At 44.6% G+C, this 22,247-nt stretch overlaps 1 protein-coding gene across 2 annotated transcripts in view; it reads left to right on the forward strand.

The window, feature by feature from the left end:
- Positions 1-22,247, forward strand: part of LOC138504310 (dual oxidase 1-like) — a 1,064,761-nt gene that overhangs the window by 773,083 nt on the left and 269,431 nt on the right. For both annotated transcript variants that reach the window (XM_069624719.1, XM_069624718.1), the window contains exon 15: positions 20,621-20,758. In XM_069624719.1, coding sequence (XP_069480820.1) covers positions 20,621-20,758 — 138 coding nt within the window. The remainder of the gene's footprint in view (positions 1-20,620; positions 20,759-22,247) is intronic.

Raw genomic sequence — 22,247 nt, forward strand, 5'->3', positions numbered from 1 at the left:
TGGACATTTGACGAAATCTTGATTACCAGCGACTTTACTATGGTGATTCCTCTGGTTGATTTTGACTTCTACAAAGGAAGAGACTCTGTGTCAACCACTAAGGAGAGGGACGACATGGGTACAGCTCAGTCTTTGGTTACTGGTGCCAAGGAGTCAACCGCCCTAAAGGTGCTTTCCATTCCTGAGCCACACATATGTCTGTCGACTTCTGGGACTTCAGTTTGTCCTCCTACAACCATTGACTCTTCGATTATCCAGTCCACGGCTCTGCAGTCATCATTGACACAGTTGTCTTCAATCAATGAACAATTGCTATGTCTGCCAGTCACTCAAGAGCCTTCACCATGTACGTGGTCAGAGCCAAAGACCTTGACAAGTTTGTCTTCAGCTAACGAGACGGCTCCAGCTTTCATGCCCTCAGCCTCAGAATTTCCTCTGGCATGCTTGTTTTTGGCTACAGTGACTCATCCAGCGGATTATCCTTTAGCCATGGAGCCTCCGGTAGCACATCCTGAGTGCATGTCTTCGGTCCCAGATCCTACTGCTAGTTTGGCTTCAGTTCATGAGAGACCTGTATCCTGCTCAGCCTCGCTGCCAATATCGGAGGTTCACCTGTCTACTCTGTCTGATCATGTTGCATATTCTTCTACTTCAGAATTACCTCCTGAATCCCAACCATTTATTACGGATGAACGTCCAGCCTGCCCTTCTTATGCTTCAGGGGAATCACGAGAATGCCTGCCTTTTACACAAGTTGATTCTCCCAACTGCTTGACTGTAGCATCAGCGCCTCCCGAATATGCAACATCTGAGTCTGAGACTTCTGCCAGCTCTCTCTTCAGAAACATCAAGCTGGATCACGACTCGGGAGGGCCTTACATGCGAGGCCGTTGGACTTGCCTGGAGTTTTACGAGAGGGAGACAGATACCATCCGCCATGGCCCAGTCACCGAACAAGTAGCCGACCAGGATAGTGGGATGGACGGTTCGCATTTGGGGGCCGGTTTGGATCAGCCGCTTGACAGCTTTCTTGTTGCTGGATCCCACATGAGCCTGAGGGAGGGGACGGGCACAGCCCCCCAGCTGCAGCACCAGTCGGGTGCAAGTAGCCAAAGGAAGGGTATGACTGCTGCAGTTCAAGATGTGCCTGTTATTGCTCCTGCTGCGAGTGTGCCTGATGTACCAAGTACTGCGTCTATCACTCCTATCGGTATGCCAAACGTCCCTGCGGTTGTATCCCACGTGCAACAAGGTGGCTACATGACTGACATCAGGAGTGCCAGCCTTGTACAACCCATTGGACTTCCAGGCCCCCAAGGTGTGGAACAGATGCAGTCGAACCTTGGTCACTCTCAACCACAGGCCTTGAACCAGATGGATGATGGGAGAAGATCCGAACCTCTACCTCGGCCGCCACCTTCTTTTTCTGAACATGAACATTTCCTGAAACCTGCTATTCTCTCACCTCCTGTGTGTCCGCTCTCGGCAGGGAGGCTACCAGAGCATCTACCATTGTCTAAAGCATGTTGCACCAGCCTGCCTTCCTCCTCAGTGATGTATGAGTGTTCGCTCCCAGAGACTGAGCTTCCAGGACCTTCCAACTCTGCTTCGGGCCCTGCAAGTCCTTCATGCCTTTCTTCGACCCATGAGTCTCTTCCTCACCGAAAACCTGCCTATGGCTCTTCTAGACTGCGGCCTGATTCTATTCATTCCAGTCCCTCTGCTTTTGCCCGCGGGTCATCGTTTCCGTCAGTGCCACCTCCGAAGACTAAGCGCTCCTGTCATGGAAGGAAGATGTTTTGTGCGGGTGACGGCCGCCTGGAGTCGGCCGTGGGAGGGAGTATAGTGTCACGGTGCGCTCCCTTCGCTCCCGTTCCCGTCACTTGGGGGCATGTTTTGGGGTTTTTTCCCTACTGGACATTTCCTCCGAACCTTATGCTACAGTGCTGTGATGAATTGGGAGCGCTAAAACCTTATTTTCCAAGTTACTTCCCTTCCGGATCCATTCCTGGTTTTTGGCAGCCAGCATGCTACTTTAATCTAATGACTATGCTTCCCAGAATGCATGGCTCACTGCCTCACCTCCTCCCTTGCAGGACAAGGTTGGGTGGAGGATAGGCAACACCTGTGGCTGCAGGTGCAGCAGGCGGCACACCTGAGGGGTGTGCTCGTTAAGCAGCTTTAAAAGCCTCAGTTTACTTCAGTCCAGCGCTGGTCATTGTTGCAGTGTTCCTGTTGTGACTGGTCCCTTGTTCCTTGTTCCTAGCTTTTGTGCCTAGTTCCTAGTTCCTGTTTCTTGTTCCTTTGCCCTGGATTTCGGATTTATGTGCTTAATTGATTTCTGCTTTCTGGATTTCCCTTTCTGTCTTCCTATGTCTGCAGGCAGCCTTTCTCTGTGCTTTACCCTTTGATGCTGCCCAATTTGCCTGTGTTCTCTGTTTCTTTGATGCTGTCCTTTGCTACTGAAAAACTTGATGCATTAGTCTTTCCCTTTATTGATTTAGCTTCCTGCCTTTTCTCCTTGGATCGGTGGGAAGGTTTCCTTTTGTGATATCATTGTCCCTGCTCCTGATCCTTACTTTCTATTGGGATCCATTGCATGTTTTCCATTGCCCTTCTGCATTTATTTCCCATTGATTATTAGGTGTGGGGTGCTGTTGTAACTAGTCCCTGTGTGAATGCCTTTTGTTTTCCTCACTATTCTATTATCACAATTCCTACTTGCCCCTTGACTTGGGTCTCATGTATTTAGATATCCTCCACCCATTGCTGTTATAGCCTTCTGGGTCCCTGTTTGATCAACTGGGTTCGTGGGTTTACTGACATTCAAGTGGTCTTTCCGGTCCTCGTGAGTACTGTTTCTAAGTTCCTTATTCAGTATCATCCAGAGTGTCAGCTCACAGATCCTGTCCTTGCTTGCCCTCTACGTGGGCTTAGTGCTGTCAGTATCTGTAATAGCATAGTGGGTAAGGAGTTTGCCGACTTTCCTTTCAGTCATAAGGAGGTTCTAAGTGCTTATCCCACATCCCTTTTCATATATTGGTATTATTGTTTCATTCTATTTGCACTCCTGGGTATTAGTACACACGAGTCTTGGGTATTGTATAAACATTTCCCTTGCCATATTCATTGCCTTCTTCCTTTCTTAACACCTATACTCGTAGATATCATATGCCCACTGTTATGAACAGTTTCCCTCTTTTGCAGTTATGTATCCTCTGGTTGCACCTAGCAAGTATACACATGTCCATCCAGAACAGACGGGCCAAATTAATATTAGTATGGCTAGTGCCGTGGCATGCAAGCTTTGGCTCTTCTAGCAGTTTGGACTACAACTCCTGTCAGCCACAGCCAGTATTGTCAATGTTGGAGGATCATAGGATTTGTAGTCCCGAAAATCCAGAGAGTTGCATGTTGAAGACCCCTAGACTCTAGTGTAGCATGTTCATCTGCTGCCGTAACAGCCTCCTGCTTGATGTCATGCTGGATAATAGTGCATTGTGTTCCAGAAAATAAGCTGCCATGTGAGGGCAAAATATTCAGGTCTAGTATAGTCATTAAGTCAAGCTATTGCATATCTCCATCAAGGGCTCATCCTAACAGGCATGGACAGAGAATTAGAGTACACAGTCAAGTCAATTTCATATCTTAAAGGTATAGCATCCTGCATGCATGTTGACCATCAACTGGACTGCTGTGTGAAATGCTGCCACCTGATTTGCTGAAGATGCCTAATGGCCATAAGTCATCATTGTCCCACACTGTGATTCATCCTCGTGCCGCTGCTCGTAGATTCACATACACAGCTGTGATCTATTATTTGAGAATCCACTCACTTGTTCAAAAGATATTGAGAGATTGGGATTGCAGTTGGTTATGGGCTCATGCTTTGGTCCATCAGAAATCCTAATTAACTCCCTGCTTAAGAATTAAAACTAACGCCTTGCCTTGCAGTTCCTACTCTCTGGATCTCATGCGAGGGTGGTGGCTTTTCAAAACAAATGGAAATCCACCCCGTGCTCGAGGGTGAGAAATAGAACAAAAGCAAGTCACATGGCCCCTTATTTCATGGACGCAAGCCCAGAAATGTCCCACCTGCCTCTGTGAGACTACTTAAGTACAAGACGCCTAGGCTTGGGTACTCATCTCCCCTTCAATGTTCTAGGTTCAAAGGCCTGGGTTCAATTGTACTCTCAACCCTTGCCCATGAGCAGTTGTCCACCCCATTGCATTCTTCTCTGTGTGAGGTTTCACATGGTCTAAACTGCTGTTTCACTGAGGGTCCTGAAACCTTATTAGGGAATCAGAAAAGGATATATATGATGTCCCTTCTCCTATCCGTATGTTGCTATTGGGAGACTGAGGTCACTGCTACAGTGTCTGGAACTAGGAAGTCTCTCCTTTATGTCCTCCCATCCTGACAAATTGCTTCTCTGACGATATAGCCTCATGGACTGAGGGGGCAGTCATTATCGGAGGATAATATTCTGCCACATAAATTGGGGAAGGGTCACTATCCCAAGCAATAATGACCCCCTGCTGAGGTCTATAGGGCTATTAGCACATGGTGGCAGAAGGAATAGATGCTTTGGAGTTGGGATGGTGAAGTAAAACATGCTATTTTATGAGTTTGAAAAGTAAATAGACTACTGAGTTGGTATATTTAAGGGGGTAGTATTCAAATAACATGTCTGTCTTCTTTTTTTTATGGTTCATTACAAACTTTTAAAATATTAACCATACAGACATGTATGTCTTCATAAATTAAGCATTTTAATTGCATCTCGTTTGAACTGGAACAGGTGTAACATGAGCCTGCATTAGTTGTCATATTAAAGTAAACAGTTTTTCTATAAGAAAGTGAACATGTTTTCCAATGTTTTAGCTTTCTCTTTCGTGTGTTAAATAGCATGCTGCAGCAAAACATGTTCCTCCCAGAAAGGAAGGGTTTTGTTGAAAAACATCATGCCTGGAAATTGCATTGTTGCTTCGCTGTCTGCTTCTAAAGACAGAAAGCTCGGAATGCTGCCAATACCAGTAGTTTATTGACTGCACTCCAAACATTCTGATTGGCTAAGAGGAGGTCAATAAGGAACTGCATCCGCTAATATTCATTAAGTCATGTTGATCAATCCTCAGAGAGGAGAACCTGCAATCATTAATTGTGAAATATCTGAGCACTTGAAATTAATGATGCTGATGCCACCAGAACATTTGGCCTCTTCATCATCAGGCACACATAATCTCACAACCACCTCCATAAAAGATTCCACTGCAAATGGCAGAGGCGTGCTTAATAAATTCCACATAATGTGACTTTGTGCATAAATTATCGTACGAGCGCATACAGTGGGAACTGATTTCCTGACACATGTGAGGGCAACACCCCCTGATAAGTACTGCAGCAACACCCGTTGTCACATGTCATGGCAATGCCGTGTTGCGTAAGTTATTGCAACAACACAGGAAGAGGAATAATAGCTCTAGGTACAGTAGGACATCCTATTGTGTTGCGCTCCTGTTCAGACCTGTCAATGAAAGCTATTTTATCAATTTCATCCAATACTTTAAAAATGCCTTAGAAATGTATCATTTGGCCCTGTTATAATACGTATTGAACTCTAACATCCCAGGCACGGATGTATTTTAATAAGATCTTTTTTGCTTTCTCTGGATTTTCTGCATTGTATTCTTTGTCCGTCTCAGGACTATCAACCTCATTCCAAGTTGGGCAGAGCAGTAAAAAAGGGGTGGTTATTCCGTTACCAAACCTCCAGCATCATGGTAAATTCTCCACTTCAATGCCAAAATTCGGTGGAATTCTTCCAAAATCCCCATGGACTATTATAATGGTGTCTAACACTGGCTTACCACCATTTGTAATCCCGAGGTAAACCCTTGGGACCAAGTGGTGGTAACAGTAACCGATTTTGGCAGTAATCCAGCCACATTACTGCTGATTTACAGACAAACTCAGAATGAGGCCCCTCTGCCTTAATAAGGGCGCGTGTGTCTTTACCTAACAAGCTCCCTGTTCGCCGAGTGACTGCAGAGTTTTTCCAAGAGTTGGCTCCTAAGCCTCTGTTATCTCAGAACACCATACACCTTCAGCGGTACAAAGATCTACAGTGGCCACACTGATTTCGACCCAGTTCCTTACAGCCCTGCCCATATGAATCATTGCATTATGCCTCAACACTATCACATAAGGTGAATCTGACAGCTTGAGTGGTGCCTAGGGCGGACCACTCATCAGGAAGCAGGCACACCCTAATTATTTGGAACATCTGATGCTTGTGTCTGACCTAAGAATGTAGATACATCTCCCTGTTTATATTTTACTCTCATACTGAGCCAAAACCAAACCTCATAGAAGCCGTGACAAGTAGAAGTCACAGCGATGAATAGAGCAAAGGTGGAGAGTGGAGACCAATGAATAACTTGCAACTACTAACCACATCCCACATATAGCTAGTGCAGGATGAAGCATCCATCCCACGGAGCTGTAAGCAAAAGGGTGACTTGGGCACCATTTGCTCCACTGAAATTCTGTCCAAGGGGCCCAGGTTGGCCCTGCCACAGCCACTCTGATTGGGTGGAATGACTCGCACTCCTCACAATCAGAGTGTCTGTTACCGTCTATTCAATACAGGAATACCTTAAGTGTTGGCCAGTGTGGTTGCTGAAACATTCCCCAAATCATCCAGTATCTCATGCGCCCTAGCTAATCAAGTGGCCAGGAAACTTAGACTACTCTGACAAGGGACAATGGGTCTTTGGGAATAATTGGCGCAACATGTGCAATGGACAAGGCATTGGCCAGTGAAATACAATGGACACTTCATGGCCGGTGGACGCTGATGCCATCAGCCATGGTTTGTGGACCACTGAAAAGGGGCAGTGGACTCGCAGGTCACTTGGGAGTTATGAGCCTCAGCCAGTAGGCTGGAGCAACTGGTCATGGCCAGCGCCCTTCCCTCTATTAAAATCATTGGTGAAACATCTAAAGCTGCCAAGGCAGAAGGCTGCAGTTAGTGGGCCTTGAAGAAACTATAGTATAGCAAAAGCCTTGAAATTCAGTGAAAAATACTTTAGCGAAGAGGGAGTTAAGGTGATAAGATTTTATCGTAACAAAACCCCTGAAATTCAGCTAGTGCTGGAAGTGATGACCATCGCAACTTGCTGCCCCGCCCCTCCCCCCAGTTGTAAAGCCCATGAGCATATACATGATACTACAGAAAGGATGCACTGTGGCATATGAAATGAAATGATGGGGATATTAACTGGGGGGGAGGGATATAGGAATGATTTAAGATGGTCATCACTACTGGCAGTAGCCTAGTTTCAAGGGTTTTGTTATTCGAAATCTGATATATATATATATATGTATATATATATATATGCGAGCAAGCAACAGGTTGTTGCAAAACGCATAATCTTTTATATGGCTTCCATGTCCCTGCTGAGGGATCCCTTGAATAAAGTAATCAGCTGTGCCACAAGAACTGTCTCTTTGCTGATTTGTGCCATATGTTGTTGGAGGAGTGCACTGGCATTGTACTTTGTACGGCTGTTCTTTATATATATATATATATACTATAGTGCAGCAATCGCCCGACTATAGTTGAGTATGAAGTAACATGGGAAACCCGAAAAATGAATTGCTAATAACGTTTGACTTGTATGACGGATTTGGCTGACATTTTGCAAGCAAAATTGTGCATATGCCCAAGCTCCCCCAAACCACCCCCACACCTCACCACACATTCCACCTCACCCCGCACCCTCCCAACAGACTAGGATGTTTGGTAAAGATCTTTTAAAAAAGAAAGACATTATTAAGAAAACTAAAAAACAAAATATGGGCCTAGTCCCCATTCATTTTCCCATAGAGGAAAAAGTCACATTTTGGGTCGAGTGCACAGCGAAAACCACTGGACGAAATAGGGCCAGGTATGAAACAACTTGGGCATGAAGCGTTTACTCGATTTCTGGGTGTGGGAGCTCAATGGGGGTTGGGTTATTGCGTTCAGCAGTTTTTTTTATATATGATGAAGAAGGGAGTGCCCCGTCTCCCAAAATTATAGTGATATATCACCCATGCTGCTTTGCAGCAGAGAGGCTGACAGGACTTTCAGAAATGAAAAAGCAGCCATCTTTTCCCACGAAACAACTTGGGCATGAAGCGTTGACTTGATTTACAGGAGGCTGGAGGTCTGGGGTTATTGCGTCCAGTAGTTTTTTAAATATTGACAGAGAAGGATTTGCCAACTTCTCATAAAATTATAGTGACATCTCCCATGGTGCTTTGCAGCAAAGATACTCACAGGGTTTTCAGAGATTAAAAAGCATCAATTTTTCCCCAAAATTCTATTGCTAATAACCTTTGACTTGCGGGATGTATTTGGATGACGTTTTCAAAACAAAATGTTTGTCAAGGGCCCCTCCAAAACGGACATTTTGGGAACAATACATTATAAAAAGACAACATTATCAAGAAACCAAAACACTCAGTATCACAGTTTTCAGCCCACTCATTTTCCCATACAGAAAATGTGCAGTTTTTCAACAGCCATAGCTTAAAAACCACTGGGTGGACGTGAACCAAATAAGAAACAACTTGGACACAAAGTGTAGCCTTAAATGTCTTAAACTGTTTTGGATAAATCCATGTAGTAGATTTTAAAATATTTGACAGAGAAGTGGGTACCCCTGCTCCTTAAAACCTTCATATCGGCCATGGTGCTTTTTACAGCAGAGAGCTTGAGTGAGGCTAATAACGTTTGACTTGCTGGATGGATTTGTAGGACATTTTCCAAAATAGTTTATCAAGAGCCCAGCTAAATTGTACATTTTGGGAATGATTAGTTAGGAAATTAAAACGTCATTAAGAAAACATAAAATCTCTGTTTTCAGCCTAATCGTATTCATCCATAGAGAAAAAATTCATTTTTTTTAACAGCCCTAGCGTAAAAACTGCTTGGCAGATTTGGACCAAATGAGAAACAATTTGGGCACAAAGCGTTGACTCAATTTCCCTGACAGCTTTGGGGTAAATCCATCCAGTTGTTTTAAAAATATTCGACAGAGAACAGGGTACTCTTTGTTCTTTAAAGCTTTATATCGGTTTTGGTGCTTTGCAGCAGAGAGGGTGAGAGAGGCTAATCACTTTTGACTTGCTAGACAGATTTGGATGACATTTTATAAACCAAGTGATTGTCAAAGCACCCCCAAACTGGAAATGATGGGAACAATTCCTCAAAAATTAAAATGTTATTAATAATTGTGTGAATAGCATCTGGTGGCCACCTAGTGGGTCCAAAAGAAACATATTGGCGGGAAAAAGTACAGTGGACATGGCCGTAGTCAAAGCAGAGGCCAAGCCGCTAGGGGCGCAGCCACTCCCTCCAAACAATGATGAGCACATACAGGTTCCCTCCCATATCTCCCCAGTTGGGAGCGCATTTCAAATTAGATCCAGGCATGGGAGGGAATCACTATTTAAAAGTGGGTGTTTGTTGTGCTGTAGAGGTATGGGGGTGTTTGGTTTATAGTTTGAGAGGTGAACGCAGAGGGATGAGTGTATTAGTGGGGTTCACTCGGAGCACAGCTGTAATGCTAGACAGAGGCTTGAGCTGAACTCAGCAGGGGCGGTGAAGCACCCAGAGCTGGGAACACAATGCTGGATGGAGGGAATCCTGGATAGAGGGAAACACCTAAATTGCAGACACAACAGCAAATGCACAACACTCAGATTTGAAATTCCTGCATGCCGAAGAAAGACAAAACAAAACGTCCAGTTCTGCATCTAAGACCTGCCAACACATATGTAAAATGTAAGGAAGGCATGGTTATCAGTAATACGACAGACTCAAGGAGTACAATCCAAGGGTGTTTATTGAACAGTATATGGGTGAGAAAACACCTAATGTAAACCTAAATTTAAGATGGGTGCAAGCTATGATCATCAAAGTAAAGAAAATGCTGTCCTAGTGGTGTTGTGTCAAAACAAAATGGCTTATACTAATAAACCTATTGCCAAATCCTTACTCTCTATAACAAAAGGGTGTGGTACAATGATATGTATAAGAAAAGAGTGTAGTGCAAAGTGAAATGTCCAAAAGGGTTTAGGTAGTTCAGGACCGCTGAACTAGTGCACTCCCTTCCCCATATTACACCACGGGACAGGGAGGAACAGTGGCATGACTGTAAGCACCCCTTGAGTCTATAGGCATCAGGAAGCAGATTCTTCAGAAAAGGTAGGAGGGGGTCTTGAGTGAATCGGTGGAAGTGCACCAAATATTTGTTTAAAAAGACATTAAGAGCTCCTGAGTGTTATAAGCTAGTAGAACTGGTAAATTTAACTGAACTGTAATTTGAAGGCTGCAGTGAACCCGACGGAGGGATGCCAAGTGAAAGCAAGGGAAAGTGAATCCTGCATTTTGATAAAGTGACTGAACAGTGGTGTAAAGAGAAAGTTGAACCCAGCGAAGGGGTATCACGAGAAAGGGGAATCCCGCATGGTGAGAGCTTAGGAAAACTTTTGTGATGCGAAGCAAAAGACATTGATTCGAGGGATCATGCCTTTTCTGAAGGCAGTTGTGGCTTCCTTCAATCGGGTGCAAGCCTTCTAACCACTAACAGCACACTTGCTACTTTGCAATCTTTCACGCTTTCACTTCAAAGAACTTGCCAGTTCAATACAGAGACTTCTGCTAGGCGATCGCATCTCGCCGGGTCACTCTGTTATATTGTAGTGATTGCTTTTACTTTCAACAATCATGCTTCTCTTTCTCACGGCTGCCGTCCTACGCACAGCCCACAATGCTGGATACAGTTCAAAGGTTTATACCAGCCTCCTCTCCCAAAGCCTTCTGGTATCTGCAGTTCTTAGTTAGCATTGCAGGGCTAATAATTCCTTAGGTTAGCTTTATACTCCGTTTTACCTTTTGTCAAAGGCGTTCAAGGGGGGGGGCTTATACCCTTGACTTTACCCTTGTATGACTACTTTGACTTTTCGCCTCCTCTTTCGGTTACACTCTCAAGTGCTTCAGATTTCTTTGACGGCTTCTCTCACACACAGTCTCGGCATTCTTCATTCTTGTTACACTGTGCTTTCGCTCGTGATTTCGCGGCAACCCAACAAGCACTTAAAATGTTGTTAGTTAGAAAATGGAATGAGGGTGTTCTACAGGAAAATGAGCACAAGGATACCACATCTCTCGTCCGGGTGCCCCACTCCCACTCCCCAGGGACCCCTCACCCAGGTGATCCTCCCGCAGTGGTCAATCCCCAGGGTCTGGATCCAATTGCGATGTCCATGCCCCGGTGACCTGGATGATAAATCCCAAGGGATTGGTCAGTGAGACACCCTTTGGTTTCACAGAAAAGCCACAAATGTTCTGATTGACAACCCTACAGGAGGTCATCCCTCTTTTGATAAAAGGGGATTACATGGCAACATTGGACATGAAAGATGCATACTTTCCTATTTCAATGTTGCCAGCTCACCGAAAAGTACCTAAGGTTTAAGGTAGGTTCCACTCACTACCAGTTCATGGTGCTTCCATCCATCATAACCTCAGCCCTTCGGGTGTTTACGAAGGTTCTAGCAGTTGTGGCAGCCCACTTACAGAGGCAATCAATTTCAGAGTACCCTTATTTGGTCGACTGGCTGATAACAGGGGACACACCACTAATGTATCAGCAACACACCCAAGACACTATCAACCTATTGTTACGGCTGGGTTTTTCAATCAACGAAATAAAATCAAGTCTTGTTCTCTGTCAGACCAAACAGTTTTTAGGCGCAGTAATTCATACAAGCAGCACCCTAGTTTTCCCCTCCGAGGAAAGAGTACAAAACATGCTGTTGCAAATTCCCAGTTACACAGCCGGTCATCAGATAGCTGTCTGAAGGATTATGCACCTTCACACAATGATGAATTCCTGCATCTTAAGTGGTACCACAAGCAAGGTTGCGCATGCATCCAATACATGAGTGGCCGGTGAAGCAATGGTCACTGTGATGATCTAGTGGTTATTTTGCCGACTAGAGTAAAGGCACTGTACTGATGGGCAAAGGTGAACGTGTTAAAAGGCAAACCTTTTCTCATCCTTGCAGTGGGAGCCACTGTAAAAACAAACGCATCACTGTCAGGGTGGGGAGCACATTATCTCCACCATACAGTCCATAGCACGTGGATACAATCAATGTCAAAGAAGCATATCACCTTCTAGAATTACAGGCAGTGTTCAAAGCCCTACAAGCTTTCAACACCAACTGTCATGGTAAACAGTTCTAGTCCTCACAGACAGCACAACAGCCATATTTTACATAAACAAACAAGGTGGATCACACTCGTCAAGTCTGTCCAGACTAGCTCAGAGTATTTGGAATTGGTCTATAAACAAAGACATCTTCCTCCTATCACAACATGTTCCAGTGTAACACAACTGCTGAGCAGACGTGTTAAGCAGAAACATACAGCTGCCAATGTAACATGAACTCAGACATTCTACATAATGTCTTCAAACACTGGTGGCATCCAGACATAGATCTCTTTGCAACATAAGAGAACGCAAGATGCCCTGATTACACATCCAGGTTTACCCAAACAGGGTCCAAGGAAAACGCACTGTGGATCAGTAGGTCAGGGAGATATGCGTACACTGTTCCCCCAACACCATTACTCAACATGATAGTCCACAAGATGCACCAGGAACATCTCACAATGATCCTCACAGCTCCAAGTGGGCACGTAAAACATGGTTCTCACACCTACTCATAAGGTTTTTTTGCCTACCAGTCAAACTGCTGAGCCCTTAAAACATGTTGTCCCAGCATCAGGGAACAACCCTCCATCCACACCCATGAACACGGAACTTGGCTGCTTGGCTTCAGAGGTGGACATCTAAACTTGCCTCAAAGATGCATGAACATCTTAAAGGAAGCACATAAACCAAGCACAAGGCATTGTTACTTTAACAAATGGAAAAGCTTTGTATCGTGGTGCAAAAGAACTAATGCAAATAACAAGGGGGGGTCCTGGGAGACTCTCTGCCAGACATGAGTCCTGGTTACAAGAGCCTTACCCAGAGTCTTTAGCTCACTATCTTTCACAGAGAAGAAATATCCCAAACATATCAGTCTTTGTCCTGCCCTGGGGCAGTCCAGCACCAAAATGCTAGGCAATTCTCTTCTGAACAAGAGTACTAACAGCAACCCCAGACACGTGTTTCGGTCTGGTTGAACCTCATCAGTAGGGTGCGGCTGTGCCTCTCTAAGAATAGTGAGCAAGGGGTCCACGTCTGGATTCCACTAGTAACTTAGGGTTAATGTCAACGCCATAGACTCTTCACCTTCTGATATAATACACCACCTGGTATACTCATTGGACTCAGGGGTAGTGTTTAATGCTCTTAAAGTCCATCTAGCTGCACTCTCAGCATACACCACTTCACGTAGCAGGGTATCCTTGTGGAAGGCTCTTGTGGTTAAAGCTTTCATAGAAGGGGTGGGACTTAAATGTCATTCTTGCAAAACGTTTGGGGGCCCCTTTTGAACCTATGCATAAAGCAAGTATTAGGTATCTCACCTATAACACTGCTTTTCTAATAGCCATCACTTCAATAAGAAGAGTCAATGAACTGCAAACTCTGTCAGTTCAAGATCCATTTGTAACCATTCATAAGGACAAGGTAGTGATAAGAGCACATCCATGTTTCTCACCAAAATGTATTTCCAAGTTTCATGTCAATTAGTTAATAGAAATTCCAGCATTCTTTCAAAGCCCACAAAACTCAGAGGGGACCCTCCATACACTTTTATTTTATTTGTTTTTCTTTTTATTGTATTACGTGCAGACCTAACTCAAGAGCAGCGGAGCATTGTACAGAGGGTGTGTAGCCAGCATTTTGGGCTGCCATATTTTAACAATAGTGCAGTACTGTGGGGTCTGTGCAATGGTTTGTGTGTCTCTTTGAATTAGTCCTTGGTCAGGAGTTGTTGAAAGAGCAATGTTTTTAAAGATTTGTGAAATTGGAGAATTGTGGTGCATTCCGAGCCAGCACCAGGATGAAGTTCCAGAGGGTGGGTGCATAACAAGAGAAGAATTGTTTGTGGGTCCTCTCTTTGTAGACAAGTTGTGATTCAAGCCGGTTGTGCCACCAGATATGTGGGCTTTAGCCACCGGGTATTCTGGTGCGCTACTCGTGAAAGCTTTGTAGATAATACATGAAGTCTTGAACAGTACCTGGTTTTGTGAGGAAGCCAATTTAATTTGTGTAGGATGGAGGTAATTCGGTCAACTTTCTCTTCTCCTGTAATAATACGTGCGGCAGCATGGTAGACTTCTTTTAGGGGTTCCAAGTGAGCAGCTTGGAGCCCTGTCAGGAGAGCAATTCCCCCATTGATGTGTGAGACCATAAGGGCCTGCAATGCGGTCCGGAGGTCCTGTGGTGGGATGAAGGGTTTGATTTTTTGAAGGGTAGAGATTCTGAGCCAGGCTATTTGGCCCTTCTTGGCTCTGTGATTCTGAAAAGACAGGCTGCTGTCAATAGTGAAGCCTAAGGAATTTGCTGAGTCTGGTATGTGCGGATCAGATCCTTCTAGGTGGATATCATTGATTCATTGTTTGACAAGTTGTTTTTAGCAGGTGGACCAATGAGTGAGAATTCAGTCTTCGGTGGGTTTAGTTTGAGGTAAGCAGTAAACATCCAGGACTGGATGATAGCTAGCTAAACATAGAGATGAATGATGTCCTGCACCCTATTTACTCTCATGTACAACTGAGCAATGTCTGTTTATTGGTGGATGGATATATTGGGATCTTTGAGGACAGTGTCCAAAGGCTCTATGTAATGGTTAAAAAGGATTGGTGAGAGAATGGAGCTTTGGGGCAGTCCACAGGGGACCTGGAGTTGCTAAGAACGCAACAAGTTAATTTGAACAATCTGATGTCTGCCTAAGAGGTAGGAGGTAAACCAATTCAGGACAGCGCCAGAGACTCCCATCCTGTTAGCAAGGAGGGAGAGAAGGATGCAGTGGTCAATGGTGTCGAATGCAGCCAAGAGGTCAAGGAGAATGAGGCATGAGTTGCCCTTATCTATGAATTGGAGGTCATCATCCACCACTTGGATGGCGGCTGTCTCAATGCTACACCTGGGGCAGAAACTCAACCGATGGTCATTTAGGAGGTGGAGTTGTTTGATTCTGGCGAGTAGTTGTGTAGCAACTACTTTCCCCAAGATTTCACCAATAAACAGAAGGTTCGTAATCGGCCGGTAGTTGGCTAGATCATGTGGATCTAGGGTTGTTTTTTTCAAAAGAGCTCAAATGAGACCGGTTTTTATGGTGTACGGGAATGATCCTTCTGCAAGGGAGGCATTGATGATTCTGAGGCGCGCATTTAGCACCGGGCCCGTCAATTGTTTAATGTTAGAGGCCAGAATTATATCATCAGAGTAGGAAGTAGGTCTGAGGGAGGCAATCATTTTAAGAGATCCAGGGGAGAGAGAGGAGAGGATTCAGTCCAGAGGGTCGGTGTGTGTGCCAGGGTGCAGGGGATGCTAATGCTGTGAGTGGTTGATTTGATGGTCTCTTGGATTATGTCTATTTTCTCAATAAAAATGTGTTGATTCCATTGCATTTTTCCATGAGTTGTTGGTACCTCAGGGTTGGGTGAGGGTTTGGCACAATGCTTTATTATTTCAAAGAAGGCTTTGCTCCCATTCGAGGCTGCTGCAATGGTGGTGGATTAGTGAGCAGCTTTCCCCTCAGTAATCAGAGTCCTACAGTTTGCGTGGAGATATTTGAGATTGGTGAGGTCTCCCAATTTGTTTGTGATACCGTTTCTCTAGGGCTCTGAGTGAGCGTTTGTTGGTGGCTAGCGCGGGGGTGTACCATGGGGCAGATGGTTTGATCTTTGGCCGACTGGGTTTTAGCATGGCTCAAGTGTTCACCAGTTTCATTGAAGAGTTGCTGAATAGATCCAGGAGGCCCAAGGCATTCCCTCTGGTGGGGAAATCTGCAAAGTTTGCATCAAGCTCAATGACCAGGAAGGTTTTGAATGAGCGGCGTTCATTGAGGAGGCGTTTAGCCTCACCATTGTGAGCTGTAGTCGATTGGGTGACGGATAATGGGAAGGAGGGTGGTCAGACCAGTCAAGTGGGACAGGGTCCACACAGGTGATGCAGGAAGATGATGTGAAATCTATGTCTAGGGTATTGCCTTTGTTGTGTGTGTGGGAGAGCACAATTTGCTTAAGATCCATGGAAGCAGTCAGTGTGAAAAGCGTGCTTTGAGTGTGCTTGTCAGCCTGTCACTCGGGGATGTTAAAATCACCAAGAAAGACATTACTAGAATGTCCTAAATTGCAATAGATGTCAGGAGAGCGGTGATGTAATATATAGATTTAACAAAAACCAATAAGGAAGATATCAATTCTTTGTCTGCTTAGCTGCTGGAAGAGAAGGGGATTCTGTCTTTAAATCAGATATTTCAAGATGGATTGTAAATTGTATCCAACCTTGCTACTCTCTGTCCACATAATCTTTACCATTCATTCCCAGAGCACACTCAACTCGAGGTACTGATGCTACTCTGGCATTTATTGCAAATGTACCATTAGAGGCTATTTGCAAGGCAGCAACATGAAGTTCAACTCACACTTTCCTGCAGCCTTACTGCGTAGATGCTCATACAAGGAGTAGGACATGCAGTGTTAAGACATCTCTTAGCTGCTGTACCTTCTAACAATCCACCTACCAGGTACTGCTCGATAGTCTATGCAAAGTGTGGGATTCTAAGCAGATCCACAAGCCTCAGAAGACAAATACCTGTAATCATCATTCTGATTTTGTATCTGCTTGGATTCATATTCGCCCACCCTTCCTCCCCTCTTTGGAGTCGAAGGTACATAGACATCTTGCACTTTCACCTTCCTATACTCAAATACACACTTCATGCTCCCTCATGTCAGAAACAAAACAATCTGATGAACTTGACATGTGAAGGACCATGGGTACAGTACACGTCACACTAGGGCTGGCACTAGGGGTAGTACTACAGACAGGCCCTGTCGACGTCCCTTTCCGAACTTGGAAAACAAGTTATGCAATGCTCTGCATCAATCACCAGATGTCAGCCTATGCAAATACTGGATATTTAGGGAAGGAAATTGTGTTTTTGTAAACTGGTCTTACACCTGCTTTAGATACCAGTGTCCGGCATTATTGTCATAGCTGCCAGGTTTCCCAGTTCCATATGCAACGCCTTGACCCAGTTCTGAATTTTTTCATGGCATTCTGAGACTTGTACCTCCAAACTTACAATGTGAAAAACAAAACTACATGTCCCAGCATGCAGTGGGAAAAATCAGGGCTGGCCTAGGTGTCACGCATGACTGGGAAACCTGACTGCTGTTGCTTCTCTGCCTTTGCCCTTACCAAATGTCAGGAGAACATCCCACTTTTTCTCTATGTAGTCCTTTTTTGTTGCAGTAGTTTAAAAAAATAATGAATTAATGTTTAACTTCACATTCAATGAGACAGGTAGCAGGATTAAATGCACCTGGTGTGGTGTAGGTAGGTTGGGAATGGGCAGGCTGAGGTATAACAGGCTCAGGTGGTTGTTTGGGGGAGTCGGATAAGGTGGTTGTGTGGTGGGTTGACTCTAAGAGAAGGTGTGAGTGATGATCAGCATGCACAACATGAGCGTGGTCGAAGGAATTTAGTATAGTGCTGGGGATGGCAGGGGTGCAGGTGATGGTGAGTATAGGGGGAGGAAATGGGGGCGAGGATGTATGGGGATAAATGTTGCACAGGAGAGGTTAAGCGCACATTGAATGCCTGGGGGCGCGCTAATGCAGGCATGCTTACCTTTCAACGGAAGGTGGATGGGAAGGTCGGTGTTACAGAGCGGTTGCATTCGATGCAAGAAGATGGCGGGTTTGGAACATGATTGATCAGGATTTTATTTCTTTATTTATTTGCACCGCGCCGACAGCCTGCAGCCATCAGGGCGCCACAAAAACACACAAAGACAAACAAATAAGACGGGATGCAGGTCCTTCTGGCCCAGACAGGCAAATACAGGCAGTAGTGGCCTTTTGCATGGGCCTCTACGGCAAGGCCGCCTTCACCTGCTGGCTCGGGTCAACCTGCCGGCATAGGCCGCTCCGCAGACAATCCGGGTGCTCGGCGATGAAGCAGCCTGCAGTGTTGGAGGGCTGCACCTGCTTCGAGGAAGGGCAAGGATGGCGGCAAACATCTTGATATGGTGTGATGCTTCAGTATTTTCAATGGAAGCACAGAAGGGCTTCTTGTCTGCTGCTTGTCAGAGGTGCAGGTCTCGAGTGTTAATGTTAATATGCCAATGCTAAATCCTAAACGTTAAGAGAAATACAGGCTGCGAGAATATTCAAAGCATGAGGGTTCAAAGTTGTTTTAGTGGCCCAGCCATTTTGGATTAGTTTCTGCTGCATCCAAGATAACTTTTTAAGTTGCAGAGTATTTGGCTGGATAGCAACCAGTGCAAATATTAATCATGTATCATGTAGTTATTGTTTCAAACATGAGGTTCCTTTTATCCTTTCTCATTAAGCTTTTTCCAGGGAATATGAGCACATGGAATAATAATGATTTGTGCCTTAAGCATTAGTCAAGCGGCAATTAAAATAGTTGCAAAAGACGTGTTCTGGTGTGAACTAGGCCTCGGGTTGAGGCACTGCCAAAACAATGGCTCAGGTTTTGGATCTGCTGCCCTCTAGTGAAGTCTTAGGACTGCGTTTGTGGCAGAAGGGCCTGATAGCACAAATAATACAAGAAATTACTTCCCAAAAGTGGGTTCTCTGTTACATGTTTTTCTATGAGGATCTCTCTTTCCCAAGCAAAATGAACGTCCTTCAAACTAACAGTTTCTGTCCTTGGCCTAGTGCGAAGAATGAGTAATGGGGACAGCAACATGTATAAATATGGTAGTTGCACAGATGAGGAAGCTGCAAGGTCTGGCAAAGGTCTAGGGTACCAAGATGTCTGGTGTCATGGGAAAGGATGTTAGTGTATCTACTATTGCTGCCAAGAGGTGCTGATTTCACTTTTCACTAATTGTCTTATATATTTGGAATATAATGTGTAATATACTAACCAATAAAATAGGATAATGTATGTTGTTCTTTAGGTTTGCAAATGGTGAGAGCCAGTAGGAGAATAGGAATTTGCATTTACCGAATGTCAAGAATATATTGTAACTTGGGTTTTTTTGTCTTGAAATTATGCAGCCCGATGTGGGCGGGTTGACAGTTCTCAGCCTTTTGGTCACTTGAGACTGATTGACCTCCCGGACGATAATTGCATGCATTAAAGAGCTGCCTTTCTGCAATTTGTACACCATGTTTTTTTGGAGGCAAACACTGTTTGCCATTAATGTGGATGCATCTCCTTCATTCAAATGCAGGTTTCCAGTTTATATCCCCATTAGAGTCCTTTGTTCAAAGGGGAACACCCTGTTAACCAACCTTCATATCAACTGGTACGAGCCTGAGGGAAAATCATTTTGCTAAATTCTGGAAGAGTCTTCAAAGATTTATGCAAAGGAAAATCTCTAGCACCATTCACTGGGATACTGAAGCCCTGTTTGCCCTATCTAGTCCACTTGCTGCTTAGCCCTTTTGATGCCTCTTTGGGAATTTAGGTATTCATCCAAAAAGAAAATGATGGATGGATAGATGACCTGATTCATGAATGGATGGATTTATGGATTCATGGGTGGATTGATTCATTGACTGATTCATGGCCCGGTGGATTCATATATGGATTAATTCCTGGATTGGTTCTCCGGGAAGGTCTGTTTTACAATGATAGCATTACTTCAAATGTTCTGTTTGTGAACCTCTCTGTATGAGGCTCAACATCCCCCCTGTCTGTTTGTAATTTCTAGTCACAATGTTTGGCAGATTTGATATAAGTCAGTACAAAATTACCAATATCCCTCTTCTTCAGACTAGCCTACATCCCCTTGCTCCTGCCTCCCTCTACCCCCTGGATCTTCTAGACCCAAGATGCACAGCTTTGCATGTGGTTGAATGGAATCTTAGTTGCTAGCTCTCAGGATACGCTTCAAATTTTCCTAACTTCATAACAATAAAATATAAAAAGGAATGGGTTCATAGAATAAGCCTGAAAGTTGGATTTGAAAACCGAACAAAAAATCCCACATGAAACTATCAAAATAATCCTTCCACTTTTAAATGTGCTCACTTAAACCGCGAAAAGGAGAACCTGTAGGCATTTACTGCATTGTGATGACACGGGCTTACCTTGGAGATGTCTAGGGATGTATGCCAAAGAGATGGAACACAACTGGAGAAAGCACATTTTGATATATTTGAGAGAGTTTAGAAAATGTATTTAAAGTTTGTTGAGTGTGGATCTAGAATGAGCTGGTAGCAGAACGCTGTACGTAGAGATTGGAGTGGGGGCACACTAGTGGTATGAGTAATCAATTATAAAGCCCTCAGAGCATGGGCTGCATAGAACTGTTAAAAGGCAATGATCTATTTTATACTCTTCACTTTCTCTCTAACTCCTTTGTATCTGTGTTTCTCTCGTTGACCTGCAGGGGACCCTTGCCCTCAACCGGAGCAGATTACTGCAGATCGTCTTCCTCCGTGCACACCACTCACCGTCACTGACTACTTCCAGGGAAGCGGGGTCGGCTATGGCATCCTTATCGTGGCTCTCTGTGCTTTACCTCTAGGTTTGACGAAAACATGTACTCTGTGGGTCTTTGCGCTCTTGCAAGTTGTCTTATGGGAAGTGGGTGTGAGTGGATGGATGATGACATTGCTTCATTGTCACAAACTCCTCTCTCCAGTCTCCAGTCCTTGCTCAAAACCATCCAACCATGATTGTCGTCAATAGAATGAGGTATCACTGTTATGATCTCACCCCTCCAGTAGCAAGTACCGTAGCATAACTTCATTGGTTAGTAATATATCCTCTAGGGTTTGACAAGTTGCCTAGGTTGGAATGACGGAACATGGTCTAGAGGGTATCAGCCCAAAATGTCGACAATAAAATGCCAAATGCGCATTTACTGCACTCTCAGCTGCTTCCAGAAAACCAACTCCCATTACACTGACCAAGGGGAGCAGTTCCTCTTATTCATTGTAATGGGAGTCAAGGGTGACAGGGGTGTCCCCTGCTTACATTACATGGTAAGCGGGAGACAACAAAGTATACACAAATAGTTTAAAAATGGGCCCTGTGGCGCCAGCTCTCACCCACGTAAGGTGGAGGGAACTGACGTTGCGTAGATCAAGGGGAGTGTGCCGCGAAAGGGAAAGAGAAAAGAATAAGGTATGCGGGAATGGGGATAAGGGAATGGGTGATCTATGTGACCACTGCGCCTCACCACTATTGCACTCAGCATTTTGTTAGTCGACCTTTTCAGCAGCGCAATGATAGCATAGATCCATCTCGAGTAAGGCAGCATTGTTATTCCTTGGGTGCAGCAAACTGGCATGAGGCTAATAACCATCAAAGCCAACAGATCTTCCAGTATTTTAGGGTTGGTAGACTGTTATCGATGTTGCCTAGGTAGGACATGGACCAGACCTTCACAGCACATTGCCTGGAACATTTAGTAATATAGGGTCAATTACATCCACAGCTATTGTGCACATGACTTTATGAGATCAGGGCTGACTGCTCTTGAGCATGCAACAAACACCTATGCAATTCACCTTCAATAGGGATGATCAGTGGGAGGAGGTTGATATCCTCAATTGGGGCTTTGGTGCATATTTACCAATCCAGGTCAATATTATGGTGGGCTTCAAAAGGTGAGGGGAAAAAGCATTTAATCATAGACCAGGCCATTTCTCTTAGCAAGTCACACAAGCCATAGCCTTGGTGTCATACCACCTGCTGATCATCCCTGGAAGTTCTCCTCGATTTAAGAGCAAAGCAGTATGGGTATGCAGCTCTTAAATACAATGCTTGCATTTAAGCCCCATGGGAGATTAATGTCATTGTCCTAAAGGCAGCGCTATTTTGTACACAACTGAAAGTAATACAAGGTGGACATGAAGGGATAATGTCTGTGGGACAAGAAGGACATGCAAAGAAGAGGGTTATCCAAACACAATGAAAAATTATTAACTTAAGTAAGGGCGCACATTGAGGCAGGGTGATGTGTGAAGGTAATCATGTAATGTTTCTTGTGTCACCATCTTGAAAATCAG

Source organism: Ambystoma mexicanum, chromosome 11 (assembly GCF_040938575.1).
Source record: "Ambystoma mexicanum isolate Mex_15411 chromosome 11, UKY_AmexF1_1, whole genome shotgun sequence".
NCBI lineage: Eukaryota > Metazoa > Chordata > Amphibia > Caudata > Ambystomatidae > Ambystoma > Ambystoma mexicanum.